Raw genomic sequence first — 14,993 nt, 5'->3', positions numbered from 1 at the left:
CCACACTGCAGGTCACAACAACACTCACTCATCCACTCACTCACCACACTGCAGGTCACAACAACACTCACTCACCCACTCACTCACCACACTGCAGGTTACAACAACACTCACTCACCCACTCACTCACCACACTGCAGGTTACAACAACACTCACTCACCCACTCACTCACCACACTGCAGGTCACAACAACACTCACTCACCCACTCACTCACCACACTGCAGGTCACAACAACACTCACTCACCCACTCACTCACCACACTGCAGGTCACAACAACACTCACTCACCCACTCACTCACCACACTGCAGGTCACAACAACACTCACTCACCCACTCACTCACCACACTGCAGGTCACAACAACACTCACTCACCCACTCACTCACCACACTGCAGGTCACAACAACACTCACTCACCCACTCACTCACCACACTGCAGGTCACAACAACACTCACTCACCCACTCACTCACCACACTGCAGGTCACAACAACACTCACTCACCCACTCACCACACTGCAGGTCACAACAACACTCACTCACCCACTCACTCACCACACTGCAGGTCACAACAACACTCACTCACCCACTCACTCACCACACTGCAGGTCACAACAACACTCACTCACCCACCCACTGACCCACTCACTCACCACACTGCAGGTCACAACAACACGCACTCACCCACTCACTCACTCACCACACTGCAGGTCACAACAACACTCACTCACCCACTCACTCACCACACTGCAGGTCACAACAACACTCACTCACCCACTCACTCACCACACTGCAGGTCACAACAACACTCACTCACCCACTCACTCACCACACTGCAGGTCACAACAACACTCACTCACCCACTCACTCACCACACTGCAGGTCACAACAACACTCACTCACCCACTCACTCACCACACTGCAGGTCACAACAACACTCACTCACCCACTCACTCACCACACTGCAGGTCACAACAACACTCACTCACCCACTCACTCACCACACTGCAGGTCACAACAACACTCACTCACCCACCCACTGACCCACTCACTCACCACACTGCAGGTCACAACAACACGCACTCACCCACTCACTCACTCACCACACTGCAGGTCACCTTACTTTTCTTACCACTTCTTTCCTCGCACTGCTCTCCTTTTGAATTCCCCTCCCATGATTGTCTCCCTCCCCCCAATATCTGACAGTAATACCCTCGCTCAATTCAAGGACCGTGTCACTATACTCTGTATCTATTACAACTCTGATACGTGTGCTCTTTGTTGCTGGCCACTTGACGTTTTGGGATTTTGGGCCATGTGCTTAGCAACGGTTTGAAAACGAGCAAACTAAATCTGCATGCAAGTTCCAAGTTGATTTCATTTAGCCAGGTGAGAACTCAAGACAACCAGGATCAGAATCTCATTTGCACAAGTGACCTGAGACACCAAATCATTCACACGCAGCCTTTCGAAATCAGTGTTATGATTCATAATAGATTTTTTGTGTCAGATCATGTAAATTAAATTTGGTCGAAGCTTTGACTAACCTCTGTCACCATGTAATTATATATACAAACCTTTAACACAATGTATCATGATCTAACGCAGCATTGTAATTTATTGAAATACGTTAAACTTGATGTAGCACTTCCTGCCTCACCACCTCCAGCCCAAGAAGACTGGAGGACATTTTCACAATCCTGGCAACCGTTGGTTGTAACCACCAGCGAAGCGCCCACACCCAATTGTTCCATGAGTGTTGATCCCTCTCCAACGACAGCGCTGGCGCTGCTGCTGAAGCAGTAATACATCGGCCGCGTTTGTTTCACGGCAGCTTTATTAATCGGCCATGTCGGGTGGAGGAGGGCGTACGACACAACACATTTTACTCACAATGGCGATCTGACCCAAGAATAAATTGTGAACACGCAGCTACGGCCAGTTAACCCGGACACGCGTCGCTCCATTCTTGCCATCCTCGCAGAGGCTTTTGGTCGCCCATCGAACAAAGGCGGTCACCGCATCGCACGCTTTCAGATGCGCTTTTGCGGCCGTCTGGAACGCTCTTCCGTCCGATATTAGGAAGGCACTGGAGCTATGCACTTTTAAATCATCATCTAGATTGAAAACAAATTTCTGTAGAACTGCTTTTTGTGCTTAGATATTTGTCCTTCCCACACACCTCCGATTAGCTCGGTTGGCTATGTACTGTATGAAAGAAGTTCAACATTGTACATACGTGTGCGCACATTGCAGACCTGGAGGGCGTGTGCCGTGGCGGGGTGAAGCTGCGCTCCAAGGTGGTGCTGTGCAGCAACGGCGGCGGTGGGGACGGGTCGCCGCTGTCGAGCCGCTCGGGCGACAGCAGCCCGATCGCGGGCGGCGGCGGCGGCGGCAGCAGCAGCAGCACCGCATCGGCGGGCACCACCGGGGCGGGTGGGCACAAGCCCCGGAGCTGCCTCAACGGCAGCCGCAGGAGCGCGGGTTACCTGGAGGAGCTGGAAAAGGAGAGGTACTGCGGGGTGGGGTTGGGGTACTCGCTCTCACCTGTGCTCCGTTGCTTAGCCGGGCTGCGGCGGCGGTGGTGGTGACGGTGGTGGTGGTGGTGGCGGCGGTGGTGGTGGTGGTGGCGGTGGCGGCGGTGGTGGTGGTGGCGGTGGCGGTGGCGGTGGCGGTGGCGGTGGTGGTGGTGGCGGTGGTGGTGGTGGCTGTGCTGCACGTGGCCTGTGGTCCAGTACTGTGGAAGAGGCAACAGTCAGGGTTGGTGGATCACACAAAAATGTTGTGAAAATTAATTTCTGCCGGCGTAGAGGAGGAGCTGTACCCTGGTTCACCGAGAGAAGGCAGTACAGCAAGTGGGCTAAAGTCCTGTTTACATTTTACGGGGATCGAGTGTTGCCCCCTCACGTGTGTGGGTTTTCTCCGGGTGCTCCGGTTTCCACCTCCGATTCACCGCCTGGCTGCCTTCCCGCTTGTCTGTGGGTCCTCATCATGCCTCTTAAGTCGTTCTCTCTCTACGAGAGTGAGTAAATACTGTGCGCATTACAATATTAAATTATAATAATCACATTACAATATTAAAGTATAATAAGGACATTACAAGATTACATAATAATTTTTATTCATGATCATAATATACATCATCGCGTTTCACCTCAACGCATTTAGAAGGGGGCACCCCCCCCGGTGGCAGCTGACCGGGTGTGGCACAGGGGTTGCTGACTGTGTGTGGCACGGGGGTTGGTAAGTGTGTGGCACAGGGGCTGGTGAAGGTGGGGGAACCCACCGGGGCCTGTTTGAGATATCAACTGGTCAACAATGTTAGCTACGGCCAGGAATTGAACTGGGGTTCACCAGGTTCGCAGCTTGCTGTGTGTGGTATTCACAGGTAGTGTTGGTAACTGACTTTGTATTTTAAACCAGGTGAGAGCGTGCAGAGAGAGAGGCCAAAGATATGCTTTTCTCAAGCGAGATCTGGGTCAGAACAAGTATGGCCAGAAAAAACGAAACAGAACTCCGGTGCGGTCAAACACACGGCAGTACAGAATGAGGGACACGTTTAGAATGTTAATTTGAAGTGCAATTTCGAAGATTGATCAGTTGGAAGAAGATTTATCCGTTCATTTCTAAAGAATCAATAAAGATGCACTTTTACAAATTAAACAGGCTTGGGGTAGATTGATGATGAATGTGTAGGGCATTGTATAACTGTTCTACGATTATAATGCAATTGTGCATCTTGCCACGTTATGAACAAAGAATGCCCCTGAAGGAGACGTTGCAGAACTACTTTTGAGGCCACTTGCTAGCACGAGTGGCGCACATGGCAGTCAAACGGAAATGTTCTAATTCCCACCGGGATAGTTCACAAGGAAGTGTTACTGTGGTGATGGTGGTTTCTATTTGTGCAGTCATTGGTGACCTGCCTGATACCATCAACTCTACGACACTTCAGAACCCGGTTTAATCACAACCCAGTCTATGCAAATCTATTGGGGTCTTATATGAGTCCGTGGGTCTCTGTGCGAGCTTATGTGGCTCTCATTTGTGACCAAGCGGGAACCATCAACTCCTTGCACTTGAGAGCCACGGTTTGGGCGCCAAGAACCCGGACTCACATCCACATTTTTACAAATGCCGGCTCGGTTGGCAACGCCACGGCCATTATGAACCTCCCCGTAATCCTCTCAGCTGGCTCGAGACTCCGCTCACAGAAGACAATTACAAAACATCGCTGCGTTTCGTAATCCGGTGTCAAAAGCAAGTGATATTAAATAAGAATGATGTTGCCGAACAAATTATTATTGTATCGGCTCAACGCTAAGTTGAGCTGAAACGGTCACGATAATTTTGATGCATTGTTAAATGCATGCACACCATGTGACAGTTGAATTTTGTTTGGCCGTGTTGGGTGGTGGAGCGTTCTTAACGACAAACATTTGGCCGGATGGTTAAACAATAGTTTAACCCAATGTAATGAGTCATTATATTGGTCATGGCGAAGACCTACTCCGCATTAAATTATACTGTATACAAAACTAATTGCGAAAGCTCCCCCACCTCCTGACGAAACGTGGCCCTGGTCCACGAACGAGGGTAACCGATGCATGGGAGTCATGAGCTGGGCGTGTGACCCCGTGGTCGGCGAGTCGCGTGCTTTGTCATCGCTTCCCGGTGCCTTCTGGGCCAAGGGGCCGAGTCCATCCTTGCGTCGTCATCGCCCCCCCCCCCTCTGTCCCCACCATCCCTCCAATCCCCCAATCCCACCTATCCCACCCAGGTGCTCATCGCCCCCCCTCCATCCCCACCGTCCCCCCAATCCCACCTATCCCACCCAGGTGCTCGTCGCCCGCTATCAGCCGGTCGTCATCGTGACGGCTCCCCTTGTGGGTCTCTGTGTTAAGAATGTAATGATTCATTCCCATCGCTACCACCCTCCACCACCACCACTTTCCCCCCCAATCTGATGGATCGTCATGATTCAAGATAGTGGTTTGATGAAAGGACCGACTCCATCTTGTCCTTTTTCAATTTCATCTCTATTGTCAGTCTCGCTTGCATTGTCCGTCTCATCCATACGGTCTCCTTTGTACTCTCTGTCTCATGTGTGCTGTGTTGTTGGTACTGTCGGCCTCATCCGTACTGTCTCAGTCATGCCGTCCATCTCGTTTGCGCGGCCTCATTTGTAAATTGCACGCTCAGCTGCGTTGTGTGTGCTCTTCGCACCGCACCGTCTCCCTTGCACCACTTTTACCCGTACCGTGTGCCCTGCCCTGTTGTCTCCTTCTCCTTTATACCATCTCTTTCATTACGCCCGTTAAGTCTGTGGGTATCATTTACACCAATTACGGATCGTAGGCCGCACGGTTCTATCGGTTCGGCTCCTCCCCAGGGATGGTTACGTCGAGTGAGCGTGCCCTGTGTGCTGCCACAGCAACGCTCGGGCAGTCCACAGAGACGGTGATGCCGATCGCGCCCTCCCACCCCTCGGCACTTAGGGCTTTTGCTGTCAAGCGTGTGTTATTCATTTGTTGTCCAGCGGTAGAGATCTTTTGCCCTGGCTCACCAGGAGAAGACAGTACATCACAAATGTGGACTCCACCTGTTCCATCTGTATGGGATGTCGGGTTTCCCCCTCGCTCGCACACGTGGATTTTCTCCGGGTGTTCCGGTTTCCTTGCACATTTATAGACATTAAATAATTGGCCAGTAACATCTTCACATATTTAGAGGACCGCATCGGTTGGGCAATCGTTGGTGCAGGCTTATGGCGTGGCTGCCTTCCTGCTTGTCTGCGGTTCCTCCTTACGCCTCCGAGTCGTCCTCTCTCTGTCTGCGAGAGTGCACGAACACTTGTGTGGCAGCGGTGCTGCATTCCAAGTTGACATTATTATTAGAAAGAATCGCACAGAAACCCACTGACTCACATAGTGACTCATCGAAGCACGTAGAGACTCGTAGACGACTCGGAGAACCGGTGGGACCGGCGGTCCGGTGATTACTCTTCGGGACGGTGGCGTTCACCCAGATCTACAGCAGAAATATCAGCGATGCAGCAGCATACGGTGATTATTGTTTGTCTTGTAAAGCCTGTTTACCCAGGAAAGGCTCGCCGATTTTCAAGGCTGCTGCTTTGTGTGGTCTGAATTGAGTTATTAGGAGGTAATTTTTCAGTTTGAGGTGTTTTGGCCAATTTCAGTTACATTGTACGAATTAAAATTAATTTATTTTAGCTCCAAAAGGAAACCGTCGAACCTGGAGAAACGCCATACAGATCAGGGGGAGAACATACAAACTCTACACAGACAGGCACCAGAATCGGGAATCGAATCCAGGGCCTTTTTGCTATGAGGCACGAATTCTACAACAGCGCTGCCAACATGCCGCCTAACACACACAACGACACGATGTGGATTACATGGCGTGTAAATGCGACCGCGTCTCAAGACGCTGTAACGGCGCCGTCCCTTTGTGCAAGCGCTGCCACACGCAGCCTGCCAGGAGGGGCAGGGTGTGGCCACGCCTGTGACATCCGCACAAAGGGGCCGGGGCCGCTCGCGATGCAACTGGCCTATGGTGCATCGAGCGGCATCGGTTCTCACGCGTGCGATGGTTTACGACGATTCGCCGTTCTTTGGCAATCCACTGCTGGACGAAGGCCCTCCCCCACGCGGTGTCAGTAGTCATAGCGCTTGTTGGGGACGGTGACAATGGCCTGCTAGCGGCAGCACGTTTGCCACTCGTTGCGACGGTTTACGGTTCGAATCCGGCAGGCCACTCCGATTACCACCACGGGTATAAGAATAATAATAATAATAAACATGGTCATGGTGCTAGGCGCCGTCTGCTCCGCATTGGAGGGTAAAGATCCATTCTGATGTCATTCGCGAGCAGCCCTTTTTTGTGCTCTGGTGTCGGGGTCCACATTTGACAAATTAAAAAATTGCACCGCAAATTACTCAATTGGGATTGTACCCACAGCAGCACTCATCACCCCTTACTGGCATCAGACTAATGCCCGAGATTATTCTTGCACAAAAAGAGCAAGTCAGTGAGAGAGAGAGAGCAATCGAGTGAGAGAGCGAGCGAGTGAGAGAGAGAGAGCGAGTGAGAGAGAGAGAGCGAGTGAGTTAAATAGCAAGGGAAGTGAGTGAGAGAGCAAGTGAGTGAGAGAGCGAGCGAGTGAGAGAGCAAGTGAGTGGCCCAACCTCTAATCCTACCCCACAGTGCCCTATTGATTTCTGTCTCCTATGGCATCATGGCAGGATGTGGTAATAATCAACAGAGAGGACCCCGTATCGATGTCGCAGCTGAGTGCATCCTTGGCTACAGCGCAGAGCGTCGCGTTGCTTACGCTGGCTCAAAACACCGCACGCGCAGCGTGGGTTTGTTTTATTTTCAGTTTTTGGTCTTTTCTTCCAATTATAATTTGCAACCCACCTGCGGGCTCCACCGTTATCACAGGATGATCGGGCGATCTCGTTGGGTAATCGGGCAACAAGTGACGAAACGTAACCCCCACCACGCTCCAGCGAACGGCCGTCAGGAAGATGACACCACGGAGCTACTTCTGACAAATCCCTCCGGTTGCTTCTCTCCCCGTGCTAGGTGGCCACTGCAGCGCCTCGCACGCCCCGCGGTCGAGGCGTTTGTCACGTGGCAGTCAAACCGAGTCTTTTTTTGTACTCCTCAGAGCTGGAGTATAATTTAAGTGAGAAACGAGTTTACCCTTGTCGTTTTTGAGGAGCGAACTCCCACCCCCACCGATAATTAATGGACACATCGTCCTCCCCAACCGTCCGATCCCTCCGCTGGCTCCCAATCCAGTCCCAGATAAACCTCCGGATCGTCCCGACCGTCGTCAAGATCCTCCATCGACTCGCCTTTGCTTACCTCTCACCTCTCTCTGCCTCACTCTAGTCCCCTCCACGCACTTTGCTGGCGCTCCCCTCATCCCGACGCATGATGTCCCGTGGGCCCACCGTGCGATTGCACCGCCTGCACACTCGTCGGCTACGCCCGCTGCGTTGGGCATCCCTTTCCGGGCTCTCTTCGCTGCCGTATTTGCCGTGCTCCCTAAATTCCTCCACACGCTGCACGCGCGCGTCACTACTTGTGACACGGACGCGCGCAGTTTGGCGTGCGTCTGCGCTCGTACCCTCTGTGTGCAGTGGCGGCAGCGGCAGCGCTGCCAACGCGAAATTTCTAGAGGGCGTGAACGACGGTTTTGCATTCTCATTTATTTTCTCTCCCTCTCTCCGTTTCTGGGTCCTGTGTGGCCGTGGCCGATGAATGGAAGGGGAATTCAAAGTGGTGGTGGCGGGGGGGGGGGGGTGCGGTGGTGGGTGGGGGGGGGCACTGCCGCCGCACATGCGCCGCTTTGCCGCTTTGTTCCGACACGAGAGCCTCGTTGCCCCCGCACCAAGTCGCTATGGTGGGGAGCAGCCCGCTGATGAGAGGGGCCCTTTATTTCGCCTTTTCTTTAACCGCATACAAGACGACGTGCACTGCGTGAAGAATTGAGCGAATGTATCCCACAAGCCAGGGGTGGAGGGGCCCCTCCTGGAGAAGGGCGTTGTTCTGCGTGGCGCCGTCGTTCATTTACGTGCATTTAATAAATGTGCAGCGGTGCCCTTTTGGTTTAATCCACTGCCGGATGAGGGCCCTCCCCACGCCCCGGTGTGGGTCCTGGGGTTTAGTTTGACCATACTTCACCAACCTGGTCAATTCTGGTCGGCGAATGGCGGTATATATTTTGCTGCACTGCTGTGTGCTGCCCGTCAAGTAGACCCGCAGCAGCCTATAGCACCTGTGTGCGCGTGGTGGTCGCCGGTCCGAGCGCTACCCAGGCTGAACCCGGGCGGCGACGTGTTCGTCACTTGTTGCGGAGGCTGACTGTTCACAATCCAGCGACCGCCCTGGTTAATACTGCAGCGTGTGTGTTGACCGTAGTAATAATGCTAAAACCAAACAATTTTCTATATTACGAGGCAAGGCCCACTGAGCTATATATCTCTTTTTCAGAAGCCACGTGGCCACAAGTGAGAGCTCAACGAAGTGGATTATCACGTGTAAATGTATAGCAGCCAAATACTCTGAACGCACGTTCATTGTAAATGTGGAGGGAAAAAACCCAGAACCCAGATAAAAATCCACACGACCACGGGAGGGAGAACACGCAACCTCCAAATAAACAGCAGTCAGAGGTGCGATTGAACCCACGACCTCCTCCAGACCAGGCGAGGTAGTTAACATCTCGGCTACCATGGGCCACCACGCCGTCTGCTTCACTCGCAGTGGACATTATAGTTCCGGTGACGCCATTCGCAAGAGTGACCCATTGTGTGCCAGTGTCAGGGTCCAAATTGACCAAATTTGAAATTACACCGCAAGTCGCTCAATTGGGACGATGCACATAACAGCACTCACTGCCCCCTACTTGTAGACTAATGCCCCACAGGCCACTGTTGCAAATAAGACTTATCCCGAGTTGTCACATGATTAAACTAAATAAAAATGACTTGGTTTGCTGACTCATTCACTCACTCAATCCTCCATCCAGCCATTCATTGACTCACTTTCTCATTCACTAATTGACTCACTCACTCTTGCAAAATAACTTTTATCCTGGTCTCTTCAGTTCTCCTCACCCGGTTGAGCAAAATACACTTGAAACTCGAACCGTGCTTAACTGCCGAGGTCAGACAACAATTGTGGGTGTGGTCTGGGTAATGTGGTCGTGGGTAGCAGAGTCACTCGGGAAGTTTGTTCGATGCCCGCTCACTCCGTCACAATGGGGTGATTTTGCCCATTTTGGGGTGGCATGGCTCGCCATAAGACATTTGTGTTTTGTGCTAGGATCTCTTGATTTGTCAACAATCTAGATACAGAAAACTAAAAACACACTGATAACAAAATCTGTGTTCATCGCATTGAAAACGAAAGGACGGGTACTGGTAGCGGTACGCAAGCACAACAAATAAACTCCCTACGTCTGTCACCAACGCAAGCTTAAAATATAAAATTGGCAGGGCGGCACTAAGCACCTTCTATAAGCACGGTTGGCTACGTACGGTGTGAAAGAAGTTCAACATACGTACACAAGTGGCTTGTAATCCAGCACTCTGGAGGCAGCAGCGAGGGTTGGTGGATCGCCACACAGATGCTGCGAAACTCCGTTCCCCGTGGGTGTCGAGGAGGAGCCATTATTCCCTGGCTCGCCAGGAGGAAGCGGTACAGCAAAATAGAGGATTCCACCTTGTTCCGTGTGTAAGCGACGGTGTTTTCTCCTCGCACGCGTGGGGGTTCTCTCCGGGTTCTGCGGTTTCCTCCCACGTGTATAAGCACTCATTAAGTGGCCGATAACATCTTCATATAGAAAGGACCCCAGAGCTTGGGCAATTGTTGGTAGCACTGCCTCGCCACATTGCTGCTTCCTTTCCCATTCGCCTCCTCCAAGGCGCCTAATCCTGCGATCAAATCGCCCAGAATTCACCCTCCCGGAAGCCAAACGGGACTGAGCCTGGATAGCGATGGGATGGGTGCCCGCCGTGCGTCACCGGCGTCGTGCGGCAAAACATTGTTGTACTGCACTTATATGCTCCCCACGTCTGTGCTCCTCTCCCAGCTTCACCAGGCCGCGCCGACAAAGCGTGCCGAAGCGTGGTCAGTTCACCCCGACGGATCCGCGCAGCATGGCGAGACCCTCATCCAGCAGCGGATTTGCCAGTGGGGGCCTTTTACGTCTTGTAGGCGCGTAACAAAAATACAAGTAACAGACCCGACACTGTGAGCAGTGTCCCCCGATTCATTGTGTTGCCTTTCTTGATCAATCGGATGAAGGGGGCTGGGAGAGAGCCTTTCTTTACTTTGTGATGCGGCCAAGGGGCCTCCAGCTTCTCCCGAAAGCCATTCGTGAATTTAAGCTGCTGTCTGTCCGTGTCCCGTTCCCCGTGATGCTAATGCGCCTGCTTGTGATTTTGCTCGTGTAGCACCACAAAGGCGCCGCGTCTCGGCGCCCGCTCTCCGCGGAAAGTAGGTCACCCGCTCTGCCGACGTTACTGCGGCAGCAGCGGCGGTCTCGTCGCTATAGGCTGGGACGTGTCCTCCTCGCCATGTGCGAGGAGGGAGGGAGGGTGGATTAGAAGGAGGAGGGAGGGAGATACGGGGAGGAGGAGGATGAAGGAGGATTTGCTTCAAGGTCCAGCGAGACAGCCCTGCGGGTCCAAAAAAATATATAAAATTAATTTGACCGGCTGCCCTTTGTTTGCTATTTGCACGGCGACGATGCCTCCGATTCCCCGCTTAATTTATGACCCCCCAGCGCTTGCATCTTCCCCTTGTCGAGGCATATCTATGACGAAGCGCGAAGGATCCGTCAGCATTGCGTAGCCGGTATATAAATATATATTTTATTAAGCGTCTCGGTCTTTCTCGACCCCCTCCCCCAACCACGGCGTAAAATCTTTACGTGGCCCTTGGTGGGGGAGGGGCGGGGAGGTTATGGGGGTCATTGTTTTTGTGATGAGCTGCAATCTGGCGGTGGCACACGTGGGGTTTTTACGGCGGGAGCGGTGACTCTATATATTTTTAGTGGGATGGTGAGGCCGACGACGTAAAAGCCATATTGATTTTGGGTTCTGCATAAAGGGTTTTCTCTGGCGAACGTGCGGTCCGCACGTTTTGTTGGCGCAAAAGAACCTTTCGTGCGCGGCTCGGGCGCCCGGGGGCTCTTCGTTTATTTGCAGCGTTCGGCTTTCATCGTCGCTATTCATTTTCTCGTCGCCGTATTTTCTGCCGGTGCAGCTTTTTTTTTTATTATAATCGTTGGGTCGCCATTCGTGGTTGAGCCTGCGGTTACTGACAGGGGCGGGAGGTGCCGGGGATAGCGGCACGAAGGTGGACTCTCCCCTCTTCAGAGCAGGGGGGTGCGGGGTGGGGAGCTCGGTGCTCACGGCAGCAGCGATGCTCACGGAAATCGATGGCGCATTGAGGAGCGCCGCCGGCAGCTGATTCCCCACGAAGTGGCACAAGGTCGCGCCGTGCTGGCTCCGCCTTCCAACGTGCGTGTTCACATCTGGGGCCCTTTGTCAATCCACTGCTGGATGACGGTCTACCCTCTACCCCTCCCTCCCCTCTACACCCCCCCCCCCCCCCGACGACACCCTCACAGTGCTGGTCGTGTGTGTTGCTCGATCATAATTAGCCCACCCTGGGCAGCGTGCGTTTGTGCGGAGGGGAAGAGGGCCCCCGGGGAGCCTGTGTGGACGTCGCTCGTCACCGACGGCTCCCGTGGCCGGGAATCGGACTTGGATGGCCACGTTCATAGGGAGCAGAGCGTCAGCCACTGCACCACTGCATAACTGCTCCATGTCTCAGCTTCCATGATCATTACACGACCATTTACACAAAGGTTTTTGCAGCCAGTATTATGATTCCTAATTGATTATTGGGTTACGTGGCTTATCCAATAAAACATTTATGAATAATAATGAGTACGGTGTATCATTCGTAATTAGATTATTTTGGGTTAGATCGTGTTGGTGTAATGCTCCAGAGCCAATTACATTGTCACGTCGTGATTTATTTGGTTTTGCATAAAAACCAGAGGAGGATGAGAAACATTGAAAAGCCCGAGCAAAATTACGGCTGTTTGTACGACGTATCAAAAAAAAGCTCCAGCTAAGTCCATAAGGACCTGGATCAGGAACCTCTTTAACACAGAGAGCTGAGCTGCTGTTAACAGCTGACGATGCTGCACGTAATCTTCGGCGAAACGCCGTGCGAAGTTGTCGTACTTTCGTTTGTTCTCTTCCTCCACCTCCGGCGACTTTTTTGACGAATCAAATCGATCGCTATAATCGCCCGTGACATGACAACTTGATTTGGTCGGCGCTGTTGCACAGTGGGGGAGGGTTACAGTGAAACAAGTCGACATTATTGCCTACACGACCATCTAACCCACACGAAAACTAATAATGAATCGTGAATTCTGCTTGTATAAAAAGAAGCCTACGTATAAAATTAATGGGGATGTGTGGAAACGTGAACGCTTGCCAGTGTGCGTGGAAACGTGACGTTATAACCACAGTGCTGTCCGTCGTCATCGCCACCGCCCCTTTGGCGTTTTGTTCATTCTGTTGCATGGGGCGTCTTGCGTACGCAGTTTCGGGGACTAACAAAACGGCAAAGAGACCCGGGGATGTGTGTGACACATGTATCTCAGGGGCTCGCCGGAGAGATTCGTATGAAATCAAAACCACTCGACAAAAATACGTCGTGTGAAATGCATCAGAATTAGAAAAAAATGCAGCCCTGTAGGAAGAACAGGGTGGCAGAGTGGTGCCAGCGCACCGACAACCACTGTGGCTCGCAGCGAGAAGGAATCCTGGGTGCGATTCCTGACTCGGACGCCTTTCTGCGCGGAGGGTTTTTATGTTCCCGCCCTGCTCTGCGCGCGTTCCCTCCAGGTTCTCCGGATTTGCTCCCAGAGCTAAAACGAACACTCGGTGTCACTGGCATTGGCCAAACATCACCAATGCTGGAAACGTCTCTGCGAATGACTCCATTGGGATCGCACACAGCATTAACATCGCCCCCCCCCCCCCTCCCCGACACTAGGGGAGACCAAGGCTGCCGGGCATGGTGCTAGCCACCCACCCCCCTCGTGTGCCGTGCCGGCCTTCATATGTGCTCACAAACAGGCCCCAACAGTCTGTTAGGCTGTACGGGGGATCGTTGTCTACGTTGTGGTGTTGGATGCCCGGTGCTTGCGGCATTGGAGGCGACGCACGTGTGCGTTCACGGAGTTCATCTGACACGTCGGTCCCTCCGTGCTTCTGTCCGTGGCGCACAGGTCTCTCCTCCTGGCTGAGATCGAGCGAGAGGAGCGCGAGAAGGACTGGTACTACGCGCAGCTCCAGAACCTCACCAAGCGCATCGACGGGCTCCCTCTCACCGACGGGGTGAGCGGCATCATCACCGCCACCGCCACCGGTCGGGAATTGTGGTGGTACAGGCCACCCCCCCACCCCCCACCCCCTTGTGTGCCGTGCCGGCCTTCATAAGAGCACCACGGTGGCAGAATGTGAAGTACCTCGCCTGGTGTGCAGGAGGTCGTGAGTTCGATCCCGACCTTGACGCATGCTGCTGTATCTTTTGAGTTTGCGCGTCTCCCCGTGGTCGCGTGGATTTTCCTCCACGTCCTCCGGTTTTTCCCTACACATTTAGAAGTGTGCGTTTCGAGTGTTTGGCTGCTATAAATTTCCACTTTTGTTGGGCTATTGTTTGTGGCCAGGTGGCTTCTGAAAAAGAGCTACATAGCTCGGTGGCCCTTACCTGGAAAATAAAACAAGTAAAACCGACCTCGCTGACGGCGCTTGCTCCCCGACAGCCTGTGTAGCGGCTTGGTGTGCCCGTCCCTCCCCAGCACTACCTGCAAACGGACGTGACGCGCCGGGAGCTGGAGCTGGAGGCTCAGAACATCCGCACCGCGATGGAGGAGCGGCTGGGCACTTGCCAGCAGATGGCGCAGAGAGCACAGGTGCCGCCCGATTGCGCAACCCCCCCCCCCACCCTCCCTTCACCAGAATGCCCTGGTTCCGCATCTCCACTTTAATGTCATTATTTCCCAAATGGTTTTTATTAGGGCTGAACGAGTAATCAATTACAAATCGAAATTTGAAACATTCGATTAGCAAATCGCAAAGGCTGCGATTTTTTTGCGATTTGAATAGTCCTGTTACTTTCTTATTGGAATTGTTTATTTTTGTATTATTATAACTGTATTGATTTAACTTAACAATTGTTCTATGTTTGATTGTTCTATTTCAATTAAAACATTTTAATAAATGCATGTTGGAAGCAATTCATATCTTTTAAGTTCTCATCCTTCCATTAGAATATATAGAGCAGTTCATATTTTGATGGTATCTTGTGGTAATGCTCCATCACATGTTTTAAATCTATTACACAGTGAATATTGAACTGAAGC

The 14,993-nt window shown here is 52.5% G+C and overlaps 1 protein-coding gene across 3 annotated transcripts in view; it reads left to right on the top strand.

Annotated features, from left to right (window-relative positions):
* Positions 1-14,993, top strand: part of LOC144949245 (adenomatous polyposis coli protein-like) — a 68,179-nt gene that overhangs the window by 16,747 nt on the left and 36,439 nt on the right. For all 3 annotated transcript variants that reach the window (XM_078879148.1, XM_078879147.1, XM_078879149.1), the window contains 3 exons: positions 2,258-2,513; positions 13,857-13,965; positions 14,430-14,543. In XM_078879148.1, the coding sequence (XP_078735274.1) occupies positions 2,258-2,513; positions 13,857-13,965; positions 14,430-14,543 (479 nt within the window). The remainder of the gene's footprint in view (positions 1-2,257; positions 2,514-13,856; positions 13,966-14,429; positions 14,544-14,993) is intronic.

This window comes from Lampetra fluviatilis, chromosome 53, assembly GCF_964198595.1.
Source record: "Lampetra fluviatilis chromosome 53, kcLamFluv1.1, whole genome shotgun sequence".
In the NCBI taxonomy this organism is placed as follows: Eukaryota; Metazoa; Chordata; class Hyperoartia; order Petromyzontiformes; family Petromyzontidae; genus Lampetra; species Lampetra fluviatilis.
This window is presented reverse-complemented; position numbering and strand designations above follow the sequence as displayed.